At 48.5% G+C, this 13729-nt stretch overlaps 1 protein-coding gene across 1 annotated transcript; it reads right to left on the minus strand.

The window, feature by feature from the left end:
- Position 1: 1 nt before the first annotated feature.
- ankrd24 (ankyrin repeat domain 24) lies at positions 2–13729 on the minus strand. Its single transcript, XM_029121849.2, has 25 exons — positions 13714–13729; positions 13222–13295; positions 12937–13088; positions 10468–10960; positions 10034–10164; positions 9748–9836; positions 9482–9546; positions 9340–9397; positions 9145–9215; positions 8874–8980; positions 8478–8647; positions 7619–7641; positions 7221–7307; positions 6987–7109; positions 6633–6749; positions 6394–6526; positions 6072–6250; positions 5126–5289; positions 3981–4756; positions 3456–3766; positions 3013–3246; positions 2343–2519; positions 2030–2203; positions 706–771; positions 2–408 (listed from the first exon to the last, which is right to left on the minus strand). The coding sequence occupies exons 4-25, from the start codon at positions 10504–10506 to the stop codon at positions 334–336; spliced, it is 3369 nt and encodes a 1122-aa protein (XP_028977682.2). The 5' UTR covers positions 10507–10960; positions 12937–13088; positions 13222–13295; positions 13714–13729; the 3' UTR covers positions 2–333.

Genomic DNA, 13729 nt, shown 5'->3' on the forward strand with positions numbered 1-13729 from the left:
GTTAGAGGCAGAAGTTCTTTACTGTAAGAATATCAGTCATAGTATCAGTAAGCTTAGCAATCTATTAAGATCTGGTACATTCTTCTTATAACTACACTGTCTATTTCTGAGAATAGAAAACTACCTGGTCATGTATGTTACATACAGTTCAGTCATGAACGGGCCAGGGCTACACATACTGTACTGGATGCAGCTGTCTTCAAAACAGACTAGTACAGTGGTTTCAGCAGTACTGTGCTCACAGCAGTAGTAGGTGGTACAGTACAAGCGTCTTCATAGTGTCTTCCAGTGTGCACTAGTGAGTATTCTCTCTTGTCTGTTGGCCTGGTTCGGTCAATGCCCCTGGTCCTTGTGTGACATCCTCAATATCTGCAGTAACAGTCCTTTTACCTCTTCATCCATCCGGCCCTGAGGAAGATATAACACTAGGTGATTTTCCCCTCAACTACACAACAACACTTCATATAGCACGGATCCAATACTGATATGTATTCAACTGAGGTACATAGAGCTAGCCTACTAAGGTGCATAGAGTTGGTCTACTGAGGTACATAGAGTTGGTCTACTGAGGAACATAGAGTTGGTCTACTGAGGAACATAGAGTTGGTCTACTGAGGAACATAGATTTGGTCTACTGAGGAACATAGAGTTGGTCTACTGAGGAACATAGAGTTGGTCTACTAAGGTACAAAGAGTTGGTCTTGCCTGAACAGCTGCCAGCAGGTGGGATCGGTACACAGCTACAACTTGTCTGTGCCTTCGTTCCCAATCCTGTAAAAACAAAGACTCTACTAACAGACTGACAGACAGACAGTAGTGACAGTATGCTGTAGTATTCACTTAAGGGTGCGCTCCAGTCACATGATCATGTCAATGAAATTGGCAAGCTCCACCAAAAACACACCAAAGTTGTCAGCTCATCTCTGACATATGAAGACTAATCACTATAACTATCAAACTAAGGTACAGGTGCAGCAGGTGGTTTGGGGAGGGGATTAGTATTCTTTTTTTGCCGGGCCGTGTAAGCGGAGCCGGCTAAGAGCGAATGTCTCTGAGTGAGTGACTGTGAATTATTCCATATTGAAGAAATCTTTGCTGGCTAAAACTGAAACCAAAAATTGTCTACGGTTATATTGCGATTGTTTCTTGCATGGATAAGGTAATCTTCAGTCTCGCCAGAAATTGCTAAATTCTTACGATTATTCCTAAGAAGTTAGTAGATAGCAGTAAGCCTATTACTGGCTAATAAGCTGTTCAAACGGCCAGTGGCAAAAGCTAACAGCTCATAGACGCTATTTGTGGTGGAGGTAAACTTAATGAGAAACGTTAGTTTAAGCCAATGCTCAATAGTTTAGTGAATGGTGACATGCGTAATGCTGTGGCGTTATGGTTAAAGACAGTGCCTCTCACGTGGAAGGCTCAAGTTCAAATCTATTGTGAACAACGACATTTATTTATTTTCTTTCCATGACTCTCTTGTCATTTCACTTGATGAAAAGGTTAGCTATCGTCACCTTTCTTGATGGTTATTGAATTCATTGTCATCCACGAATGAAAGAAAAAAGTATGTTGTTATGCCATGAATGAAATAACTTTGGCAGACTCGCTAGCAATTGCTCAATTCCTATGACTATTCCAGTAAGTTAGTAGATACTGGTAAAGCCTATTACTGACTAATAAGCTGTTCAAAAAGCCAGTGGCAAAATAGGTTTTGTTCAGGATAGAGGCTATAATGACACATGTTGAAGGTAGAGCTCTGTGGTGTAGTGGTTAGTGACACAGCCTTTCACATGGGCAATAAAGGTTCGAATCTCAAGAAGGCAATACCTTTTATTGTGGTCTGGCTGAACTAGGTTTGCCTGGTTTTTTGTTGTATCTGAACCAGTGATTGGTTGGTCTAAACCAGTGATTGGTTTGCAAGGTGAGACTTTTCTCATCTGAGATTTCACATTAATGATCATGTGAGTGGAGCGGCTCTTCAACAGTGACAGGAACAAAGGTATTTGTTCTGGCTCATTGGTGCCCTCACCTGGAGCTCTTTAGAGAGTGCAGCCACTCTGTTCTGCAGCGCCATCTGCTGGCCGGGGTTCACAGGGGGGGCTTTTTCAGACTGGGAGGAGGAGTGGGAGGAGAGACCCAGAGGAGGACTAAGAGCCCCCAAAGCCTCCTTCAGACGGAACACCTCCTTAGACAGCTCTGTTATCTACTCAAAAAGGAGGGACATCACAGATCCTTTACATTTGCATGTGACATTCCATTCAGCAGACAGTCTTACATGGCCCAAATTCTACTGAGGGAGGGTGGGGGTCCATTTTGTCATGTCCCATGTGTGTTTGTCTCACCTTGCGGTCCTTCTCCTTGACCAGGCCCTGGGAGTCCTGTATGTTTTTGTGGAGCTCCTGGACGTGGCTGGACTGGGCCTGCAGGTCAGCCAGCTGTTGCTGCACCGTGGCCAGCTGAGCTTCAGCTACCTGACGCTCACTCTTATTGAACAGAGCCTCCCGCTGCACCTGAAACACCTGACGGGACAGAACCAGGGGAGGCGAGGGGGGTGAGGAGAGGACGAATCCAGGGGAGAGGCGGGACGGGGGGTGAGGAGGGGACAGATCCAGGGGTGAGGAGGGGACGAATCCAGGGGAGAGGCGGGATGGGGGGTGAGGAAGGGACAGATCCAGGGGTGAGGAGGGGACGAATCCAGGGGAGAGGCGGGATGGGGGGTGAGGAAGGGACAGATCCAGGGGTGAGGAGGGGACGAATCCAGGGGAGAGGCGGGACGGGGGGTGAGGAGGGGACAGATCCAGGGGAGAGGCGGGATGGGGGGTGAGGAGGGGACAGATCCAGGGGTGAGGAGGGGACGAATCCAGGGGAGAGGCGGGACGGGGGGTGAGGAGGGGACAGATCCGGGGGAGAGGCGGGATGGGGGGTGAGGAAGGGTGACTCCACTAGTGACTTCACGTTTCAGTACCTTTCTTCCCATTTTACGTATTTTGACGGAAAGCGGCTTGCACACACCTCGGTGCAGGTCTTCTCGTGTTTGCGTGTGAGGTCGTTGAATTGGGCGGTGAGTGTGTTGATCTCAGCCTGTAATGAGAGCCGCTGGGACTCGTGGTCCTCCTTGGACACCAGGCCCTGTTCTACGGCCTTCTGGGACCGGAGTTCTCTCAGCTCCGCCTCCTTGTCACTCAGAGCCTCTTTGGCCTCTGCTGCACTGCTCTCACTAGCCTCCAGGGAACGCTGCAGCTCTGCCTGGAATGCCATAGGAAGTGGAGCGCATGAAGAATGGGTGTAATATCCAGTAACTTTTATATTGTACTATCTTGGATTAACGCTGTACATGATTTGAGGGCGGCCATTATCAACACACAACCAGTCGCTTTTGATCTACTTTGCATTCAGGATGTTCTCGCTTTCTATTTGTGTGAATTTCATTACGATTTCTAAAGTATCTTTATAACCTTGACTCTGTCGTGCTCCTCCCTGGGTATGAGGTCCTGTTCTGTGGCCTGTAGCCGGGCCTCTAGCCTCGCCGCCTCAGTCTGGGCGTGGCATCGCAGGGCCCTCTCAGACTGCAGCTCCTGGGCGGTCTGGGCCAGCTGCTCTGACAGGGCCGACAGCTCCTCCATGTGTTGAGAAAGCGGTACGGCGTCTTTCAGGCGAAGCGTGTCCTGAGCCCGACCCTCACGCTCCGCACACAGGCAGTCCAGAGCCTGAGCTGCTTCCTGCCTCGCCACTTCCAGTTCCTCCCTTACTCGTCTCAGGGATCGCTCTGATTGGTGGAAAGAATATCACAGTCTCAAAGAGCGCTGCGGCCGGTGTGATGTGTGGTCAAGCAAAGCCTTAGAGTGGCTGTCACAAGCCTGGAGAAATGTGACACTCATTCCTGCATATTCAATATTAAAGCAAGTTATTTACAGCTTACCACTGATCTAATACAGTGAAATAGAATTTGCTAGGTAGCCCCCCCCCCACCCCACCCCCACCTGATGTGATGGACGGCTCTGAGCCCTCGGACCGTTCCTCCTCCTCCTCCTCCTCCTCCTCGTCTCCTTGAGGCTGTGGGCTGGGTGGTCGTAGTCTCTCCAGTTCCAGTAGGGCCTCGTTGAGTCTCAGACTGGCCTCCGCCCTCTCCCTGGCCAGCTGCTCACACTGCAAACCCAGGGTCACCTGCACCTCCTCCAGCTCCGACCGGGGCACGCAGTCCCTCAGTTCCTGCTCCAGCTCCCTCACACGTTCCTGCAGCCTCCCTACCACCTCCCCGTCTGGCTTCACCTCCACCCTGTCCTTGCTCTCTGCCAGGGCAGCTTCCAGCTCGCGCACCTTCTCCCTGAGGCTCCTCGCTGGTTCGCTCTCCCCTCCGTCCTCCTTTTCTCCCGACTCTTTCTCCTCCGGGGCTGCCTGTAGCTCCTCAACTTTCTTTCTCAGCTGTTTGACCGTGTCACTGTCCCCTGCACTCTCCTCCCCCTGTCTCTGTCCCTCCTTCAGTGCCTCCTCCAGCTCCCTCACTCTCTCTCTCAGCTGCTGCGTCTCCTGACTCGCCCCCTCGCTGCTGCCCGTGTGGGTCACCGCTCCCCCCCCCGCCTCTTCCACTGAATAGACTCCCAGATGCACCTGTTCTCTCAGCTCCTCCAGCTCGGACTGGGAGTGGGCCAGCTGCTCCTCTAACCCACGAACCCTTTCCCGCAACACCTCACTGCTCTCCCCCTCTGTCCCCTCTGTTCCCGACTCCCCCTCTCCTACCTCCACCGTCTCCTCACACCTGGAGGGAAAAAAGAATGGTTTGCATAGTGTTAGTTACTTCAAAAAGACAATACTGTGACTAGCAGGGTTCACGTTACACTTGTAGTGGGCTTAAAGACTCTTAAAATAGTGCATTGAAACAGCGTTTCTATTTTGACCCTAAATATAGGGGTGTCCTAGTTTGATATGTTACTGTGATCCTTACCAGTGTGCCCTATTGGTAGTGCTTAGCACCCCAAGGCACCTCTACAAATGGAACTCGAGCCCTAGTGGGTGATGTAAATGTAACATTTTAGTCATTAAGCAGACGCGCTTATCCAGATGGCATAAGGTGATGTGTGTGTGTGTGTGTATGTATGTATGTATGTGTGTGTGTGCTGATTCTTACTCCTCTCCTGCCATGCTGGGGGTCTCAGCTGAACCCTGGGCTTGGGAGTAGCGCTCCTGGAGAGCATCAAACTCTCTCCTCAGTGAATCATACAGAGCCACGGGGACGAAGTCTGGCCCGGATGTCTGCATGTCGGTGTCGTCTTTCTCAAACATCTCCAACATCTGCAAACCAAACAAGACGTTTTTCACCTCTGGGGTTGACCTCTACTGTAGCAGTGGTGTGAGTCACACTATGTTAAGCATCCTGTATTTTCATACAACTCAATCAACTAAAACCTGGAATCAAACATCTACACTCTATCCATAGGACAGCATTAGACAGATTTAGCTCCTCTTTTGTACCAGCTGTTCTGCCCCTGATAAACAGCACCAGACGGTCGGTTGCCTGGCTGTAACACTTTGGCCCAATTCTGTGTACTGAAACCGACCATGACCCAGTTAGTGAAGAATGTCTGCACCAAGTCTCCTAGCCTCCTCTGTGGAGCTCTTCATACTTGGTTGGTGTATCACAGACCTACAGAGTGGTTATGAATAATGGTCCAATCTGACACAGCCTTGACCTCATCATCACCTGGGAACGGATCTGGTCTGGAGAACCTGGTAATAACTTCATGTATATCAGTACATCAGCTCTACGAGCGCATGTTTTATTATATAAATGAGGACAGAAATGTAGCGAAACTGTGGTGACATCAAGGAGTTGCGTTTCCCTGTGATTTCCCTCACCCCAATTTGAAAAAGGAAAAGGTTTACACAAGTGTTAGGGTAAATTGGGGTTCATTTTAGAACTACAGTTATGGTTAGGCATTAAAGGTTACGAGCTAGGTTTAGGTTAGGGTAATAGGTTAGGATTAGGATTATTGAGGAAGAATTCATTTTGATGTTAAGTATTTATGTAGATAAAGTGTGTAAGTGTGTGTGTGTGTTTATGTGTATGACCATACCTGCACTTTGAGGACCAGCTCCTGGTTCTGAGAGGTCAGATCCTCCACCTGTCTTCGTAGTTCAGCCACAGTGCCTGGGTCCGCCGCTTCGGCAGAGGCCGGGTCGGCTAAGTCTGTGTCCGCCTCATCCGGATCAGAAGGACACTCTCTCGACCGCCTCGACAGCAGCTTCTCCGCCCCTTAGGGACAGAGGGGTAGCCTTAGATAACACGCTGGTGCCTTCACCGTGACCTTCCGTGTCATTTCCTTGTATTACCCTCTCATTAAAGAACCCACTTGGTCTATTTGTTTTAGCAAACGCTCTCTCCACAACAACACGCACCCATGAAGTCCAGCATGTCATCGTCCGAGTCGCTGGTCCCAACCACCTGACACGCCCTCAACTCCTCCAGCTCCGTCCGCAGCCTGTCCCGCTCCGCCTCCGCCTGCTCCAGCCGCTCCTTCAGCAGGGTGAGCTGGCGCACGGGAGAGGGGTCAGTACACGAGGGGTTAGCAGCCATTACGTCTGGGATATACGAGATGTCTCTAGGGAATAGGCGTTAGAGCGTTTATCTGAGGCACCTCTTCTGCAGCGGTGTTGGCACTGTTCTGCTGCTCCAGGCCTTTGATTTTCTGGAGCAGACGGCCCCGCTCCAGACGCAGCCTGCGGATCTCCTCGAACACCTCCTCGTCCTCCGTCTGACAGACACAAGTAAAGGCCACACACACACGTGCATATCAGTGACATCTCAGTCACCCAGCAGCAGAGTACAAAAGCAGTCTCCAATTGAAAACAGCCTAAAGCCCTTTGTCATGAAAGTGATGCAGAAGTAGCCCCCAATATAGAGGACAACCCCCCCCCCCCCTCACAATGCGCTATCGCCTGTATGCCCAGTATACAACATACAGTATGCAGTGGCAGGGGCGCTAACTTACAAGGTTAGCCTGAGCAGAGCGCTTTGCTTCTGGGGACTGAGCAGAGGGAGAGGGGCTCTGGGTCTGGGGCTCAGGAGAAGCAGGAGGAGGAGGGCTTCGGGGGGCAGGAGAAGGTGAGCATCCCTGGAACATGAGAAGGATTTTGACAGCTTACCCTAAGCATGAGTCAGGAGGAATGGGAGCGTTCAGACATCAGACAATGTGTCACCGGTCCCCCCGGGTTAACCCTCCTACCTGGGGAGAGGATCCTGGTGGAGGAGGAGCTTTCCTCTTACGAGGAGTGTTCCCCCCCGGCAGGGGAGGGGGAGGTGGGGGCTGCCGCTGGAGGCACGGACGGGCAGATTGAACAGGGAGCAATGGAAACAAGCAGGTCAGGAGCAAAGCAAGTTGTACTATAGTCCAAAGAATATCACGATAGGGTTTTATGGTTTCCTAGTTATGTTTTTGTTGTGCTCCTTAATGTTTTCCTTGAGTGACTACAGCTGTTGTTCAAAGGTTGTGGCTGTTGATTGAAAACGTGATAAGAATGTATTGTGCCTCTCTATGCCGCAGTCTACTACAAGATGTTTGATGAAATATATAGGCTGTCACATTGAGGAAATCTGGAAATGAAAATCTGTGTGGTAAGTTACCTCCTCCTCATCACTGCCAGTGGCTACGTATGTTTAGGGAGAGACAAAGAGCAAGGCCTGTTAAACCTCTGGTGTATTGAGATTCAATGAAATCACACAACCAGACATATACACACACGCTTGCTTGCGCGCACACACACACACACAAACATACAGGCACGCACACACACACGCACACATACAGATTTACACAGCACCTTCATCTAAAAAAAACACACTGGCCCATAAAAGTCCTTCTTTATACTGTAGCATGCAGTATATCACATCGAACAGCCCTACTATACGCTGTGAAGAAATACACTTATCATATATCACAGGTACATCAGAGACATTTCAGCACTTCAGGCTTCATGTGAAGCACAGTTCTGTTTTCATAAATCACCAAGCCACGTTTGAAAACACGAGGGCCTTCAGCCTTTTACAATTATCCTGCAGCTGCCTCCTAATTCCACTTCCTCAATTTACAACCGGTTCCTGGGGGGGCAAAGTGGGGCCATAGACCAGACTTCCCAATTACAACTGATAGAAATAATGAACACCATGGAAATGGCAACAACGTTTCCAACAGCAGACCGTTAGCTACAGTTGCCCATGAAAATGAACTCAACATTGGAAATGGTACAGCCCTATATAGCCCCGGCAATACCCAAGAGGAAATGTTGTCTGTTCTATCAATTATAAAACGATGTACCATGCTGCTAGGGCCCAGTGTGGAACCCAGACAGTGGAGGAAGACTGGGCTCAATTCCAAATCAGTTCAGTAAAAGTCTTCTTTTTGGCTAGTTCAATAAAAAGAAAACCCGAAATGGATATGACCCCAACCCTGCTACAGACAGCAAGTGAGACAAAAAGAGGTTACCTGGAGCTCCGTTCTGCAACAGCTGGGTGATGCGTTGGTTGCCAGTGGTTACGCTGTAGTGGGCTGCATCATGAGCCAGGGCGTCTGACAGCTGTGGGTCAGCTCCTGCTCTTAGCAGAGCCTCCACGGCCTCTGCACCGTCGCTCTCACATGCCAGCATCAGGGCTGACCTTCAACCCAAAAAACAGAGCACACTGAAGCAGAGGCAGCTCTGCCTGGTTCTACATACGACCGTGACCTACGACCTACATACGACTACATTCCTCTCAACTCCTCCTACCCCTCTCGTGTTCATAAAATGCCCTCCAGGGCCCTACAACCTAAACACCGTCCGCATTCACAGGCTCGCACACATGTAAGTCCCTCTAACGCATAGCCCTGTTTGTGGTGTTGTACCGCCCCTGGCTGTCCTGTATGTTGGGGTTGGCTCCTCGGTTCAACAGGAAAGAACACAGCTTAACTCTGCTCATCTGGGCTCCTAGGATCAACGGGGTGGCGCCATCCTGACACAGAGACAAACACCACAATGACAATAAAGACTTAACAAGATGAAATCATCTCATTTAGTGATGGACTGTAACAGGGCACTGCACACTACTGAATGTAGCTCTACAGACCCTAGCTGAATGACTGCTGTTGCGCCGAGGTCAGGTTTGGGGCTACTTACCCCGTCCTGGGCATCCAGGCTGGCCTTGAAATCCCACAGAGTCTCTGTGCAGGACAAGCAGCCGCTCACAGCTGTAAGAGGACCGGACACACATCGCAGCCGGACAAGTGGAAGGTAGAACAATGTTAAGGTGTTGACAGTGTTACAGAGATGCTGCTGTAATCTACCGTGTTGTAGCTAGAGCACTGTATTAACCTGCATGATGCAGAGCTGTCCGGCCAAAGATGTCTGTGGAGTCTACAGGCAGTCTCTCCTTGGGAAGTAAGAGATGTATAAGGACAATGTAAAGCACGGTAACCGCACAGTGTTGTTAAATTTGTCTGGTTGTTTAATTTACCTGTAACAGTCTCTTAAGGCACTGCGGCTGGCTGTTCTTCGCTGCTAGGTGAAGGGCGTTCAAGCCTTGGGGTCGATGAGGCCCATTTCATTTACCAAAAAAAGAGAGGAATAATGAGTAAAGATTAGTAGCAAGAGAGCTTTTTGGAATTCAGATAATCAACATTGACTACGTTGTTTTGAACAGTTAAAGCCACAAAGCATTACCTTGGTTATCTGTGACACTAAACGTGTTAACATGTTCACTGAATGAGACAGCCGTCTCACCTGTGCCATCTGTCACGTTAATGTCAGGCCCGTGAGCCAGGATGACTTCCAGGCAGTCCAGGCGCCCCCGAGACGCACAGAGATGGAACCTACCAGAGAATAACAATATTGGTTCAGATCATAACCTCCAGTAATGCAGACACTATCTGACATCCTTACTCTTCCTCACTGGCTCAGTATGGAGCAGTTTCTTTGACACATTTTAAACTGGTCTTAGACTAACAAGGGACAATGTTTTTCTAGTGAATGCTTTGTCTTTACCTGTAACCCAGTGTTCGGTACTTACGCAGACTTCCCCTCGGGGTCCAGTTTGGTGGGACAGAGTCCCTTCTTTACCATCAAAGTGGCTACTTTGTCAGGTTCGTTCTGCTCCACAGCCTGCAGCAGCCTCTCATCGCTCTTACTCCAGTCCTGGCTCTGACGGGACATGGACAGACAGTACACCAACCAGTCACAACACGGCTCTTGTCAAAACCAACCAAACGGTTGTATATACTGTACAGGAGCCTGTTCTGATGACTAAGCAAGGGTTTAGGTGGAACTCTGCTAAAACCAGTACTCTTATAGAAGTGGACATACATTATTTGCACTATCTACAAAAAGAACTAATATTCACAGCTTTCGCCAAAATACTGAATCCCTTCAACAAACGAAACAACAGATGAAACAGCTGTAAATGTTGAGAAGTGTCAGGAAGGGATAGAGAGAGAGAGTACCTACCACCAACAAGCTGAAACAAGGACACAAATAGCGAGTCATTCGGCTAGTTGACTATCCATGGAGCAAGGGGTGCACTGCCTGACCAAAATATGGACAGGGAGATGTCACACACTCTCCTCACCAGTCCACAGACATCGACCCTGACTGAATGACAGAGCATTTGACTAAACGACAAACAGTACTAAATACTGAGCGTGAAAACCAACCTCCGCGCTCTGTAAGAGAACAAACGTACGACAGCAAATTCATGATGACGCGGCACAAACATAAAGGCTGTACGTACAGTATCTATATGAACGCGTAATCTGCCAGCGCTCTCCCAGTAACGTCACTGTCCATACGCAGTGGTCTGCTCTCAGCCAAAACTCCTTCCTCTTTTCCTGCTGCTGCTGCTGCACTCTGGGCCATTCGTACTCAGTCTGCAGTCTCATTACCGGGCACACACGCCTTATTTCTGTCTCTCAGGAACACACACACATTCACTCTCTCCTCGCTATCATATACACACACACACACACCATTTCTACTTTCAGTGCCCTTCTTATTTGGCACCGCAGTCAACAGCAGAACTATGTTCTCTACCAGCCCTTCCTCTCCAGTCTAGCCTAGTACTACTGTATGTTCTCTACCAGCCCTTCCTCTTCAGTCTAGCCCAGTACTACTGTATGTTCTCTACCAGCCCTTCCTCTCCAGTCTAGCCTAGTACTACTGTATGTTCTCTACCAGCCCTTCCTCTCCAGTCTAGCCTAGTACAACTGTATGTTCTCTACCAGCCCTTCCTCTCCAGTCTAGCCTAGTACTACTGTATGTTCTCTACCAGCCCTTCCTCTCCAGTCTAGCCTAGTACTACTGTATGTTCTCTACCAGCCCTTCCTCTCCAGTCTAGCCTAGTACTACTGTGTGTTCTCTACCAGCCCTTCCTCTCCAGTCTAGCCTAGTACTACTGTATGTTCTCTACCAGGCCTTCCTCTCCAGTCTAGCCTAGTACTACTGTATGTTCTCTACCAGCCCTTCCTCTCCAGTCTAGCTTAGTACTACTGTATGTTCTCTACCAGCCCTTCCTCTCCAGTCTAGCCTAGTACTACTGTGTGTTCTCTACCAGCCCTTCCTCTCCAGTCTAGCCTAGTACTACTGTATGTTCTCTACCAGCCCTTCCTCTCCAGTCTAGCCTAGTACTACTGTATGTTCTCTACCAGCCCTTCCTCTCCAGTCTAGCCTAGTACAACTGTATGTTCTCTACCAGCCCTTCCTCTCCAGTCTAGCCTAGTACTACTGTATGTTCTCTACCAGCCCTTCCTCTCCAGTCTAGCCTAGTACTACTGTATGTTCTCTACCAGCCCTTCCTCTCCAGTCTAGCCTAGTACTACTGTATGTTCTCTACCAGCCCTTCCTCTCCAGTCTAGCCTAGTACTACTGTATGTTCTCTACCAGCCCTTCCTCTCCAGTCTAGCCTAGTACTACTGTATGTTCTCTACCAGCCCTTCCTCTCCAGTCTAGCCTAGTACTATTGTATGTTCTCTACCAGCCCTTCCTCTCCAGTCTAGCCTAGTACTACTGTATGTTCTCAGCCACCCTTTCCTCCTCTCAAAGTCTCTCCATTTGTTTCAGTCTGCCCTCCGCCTCCCTGCTCTGTCCTATTTTGGCTAGGCAGCTTCTCTCCGTCTCTGAACCTGTGTACGTGAGGAGAGGATGAAGGCTCAGTAGAATGAGGAGAAATGAGCTGACTGGTACCAGGCCAGAACAGGGCAGAGGGAACATAATAACATCCTGTATCAACATCAACCTAACTGGGCTCAGCCATTTATAGCACTGTAAGCAACTGTCACAATATAGAAATGAATATAATTATAATAATATGAAATAGAAATCCCTTATCTGGTTATATAAACAGGAAACAATGGTTAAGTTGTGGTTCTATTCCCTTAAGTGTGCTTATCGGTGTCCTGTGTGTGACCAACATCTTGTGGTGAATGAGGATGATAAGCTACTGAGTATTGCTCTGTCAAGTCAAAAAGGGGGCTCTTGTTTTCTGTTTTTCCTGAATGACAGTGGAAACATCCCTCCAAGTGAGATGGTAAGTCGGCCTGTGATTAATAACCAACTCTCCAATCCTCTCCCTAGTGGAGCAATAATATCACTCAGGCTCTAGGGATATTTCACCAAAATGAGCTACAGAATGCAGGAGTTTCATTTCTACTCATCTTTGAACTAGACTACCTTAAAACATAGCCACACACACTAGTACTGCTTGTCCAATACAAAAAGCTCCAGTTAATTAGACATTTAAGACATTAATTAACGTACACAAAATGAGTACAGACTTTTTGTCCTTGTCTTGGGATTAGTTTATTTTCCCCCTCACATTACAACCACTCACAATTGGATGGGGTCAAGAAAAGGAAAGGGCCAATACTTTGTGTGTGTGTGTGTGTGTGTGTGTGCCCGTGTGGCTGAATAATTGAAGGCTACCTGAGAGCTCTGGTCACAGCATCAGTCTGCAGACTGGCCTGCTTCCCTGCTGCTCCATGACACTGACACCCAGCACTCCACACACACACAGACTGTCAGCACTGGGACCTCCACAAAGACAGCCACCTGACGACCATCGGCCTGTCACCTCCCTCAGCAGTCAATATCAGGTCAGAAAATGTTACCAGACTTAAAAAAAGTACTACCATTTTAAACATAATTGCATGTTAGATATCGAGGCATCAAGTGCATTGTGAGACAGTTTCTCCAAGACTTGCCTCTTACCTCATTCTTTTTAAATTTTGCCTTGAGGCTCTTCATTTTGGCTTGCTCTACTTTTCACCCAGAACTGGGAAACTCTGAAAAGGAACATACATCAAATCACACACATAGCTTGTCAGTGTCCCAAACAATTTTGTTTGAGCTTGGAAGCTTATAGACAGCATTCAAACAGGTTTAGATTTGCATAATGTATGATACAACAATAACCAGGATGCTGATGGGATAATTGTGTGCCAAACACGTGGGTTGGTAGCTTATAAAATGCATTCCAACAGGTGTCGATTTACATAATCTATAATACAACAATAAACAGGTTTGATGATAGAGAAAGTGTGTAATAAATCATACATTATCAGAATGCCATATCATCGATATATGGCTATTCTAATTTTCACCAAGGCAGTATTTGTCTTTGGTGAAACATAACCAATTCATGAACAGTGATGATTACAGAAAAGCCCAGAAAAAGTGTATTGGTATAGAAAAAATAAATACCTGAGGTAGAGTGATG

This window comes from Esox lucius, chromosome 8 (genome assembly GCF_011004845.1).
Source record: "Esox lucius isolate fEsoLuc1 chromosome 8, fEsoLuc1.pri, whole genome shotgun sequence".
Lineage (NCBI taxonomy): Eukaryota > Metazoa > Chordata > Actinopteri > Esociformes > Esocidae > Esox > Esox lucius.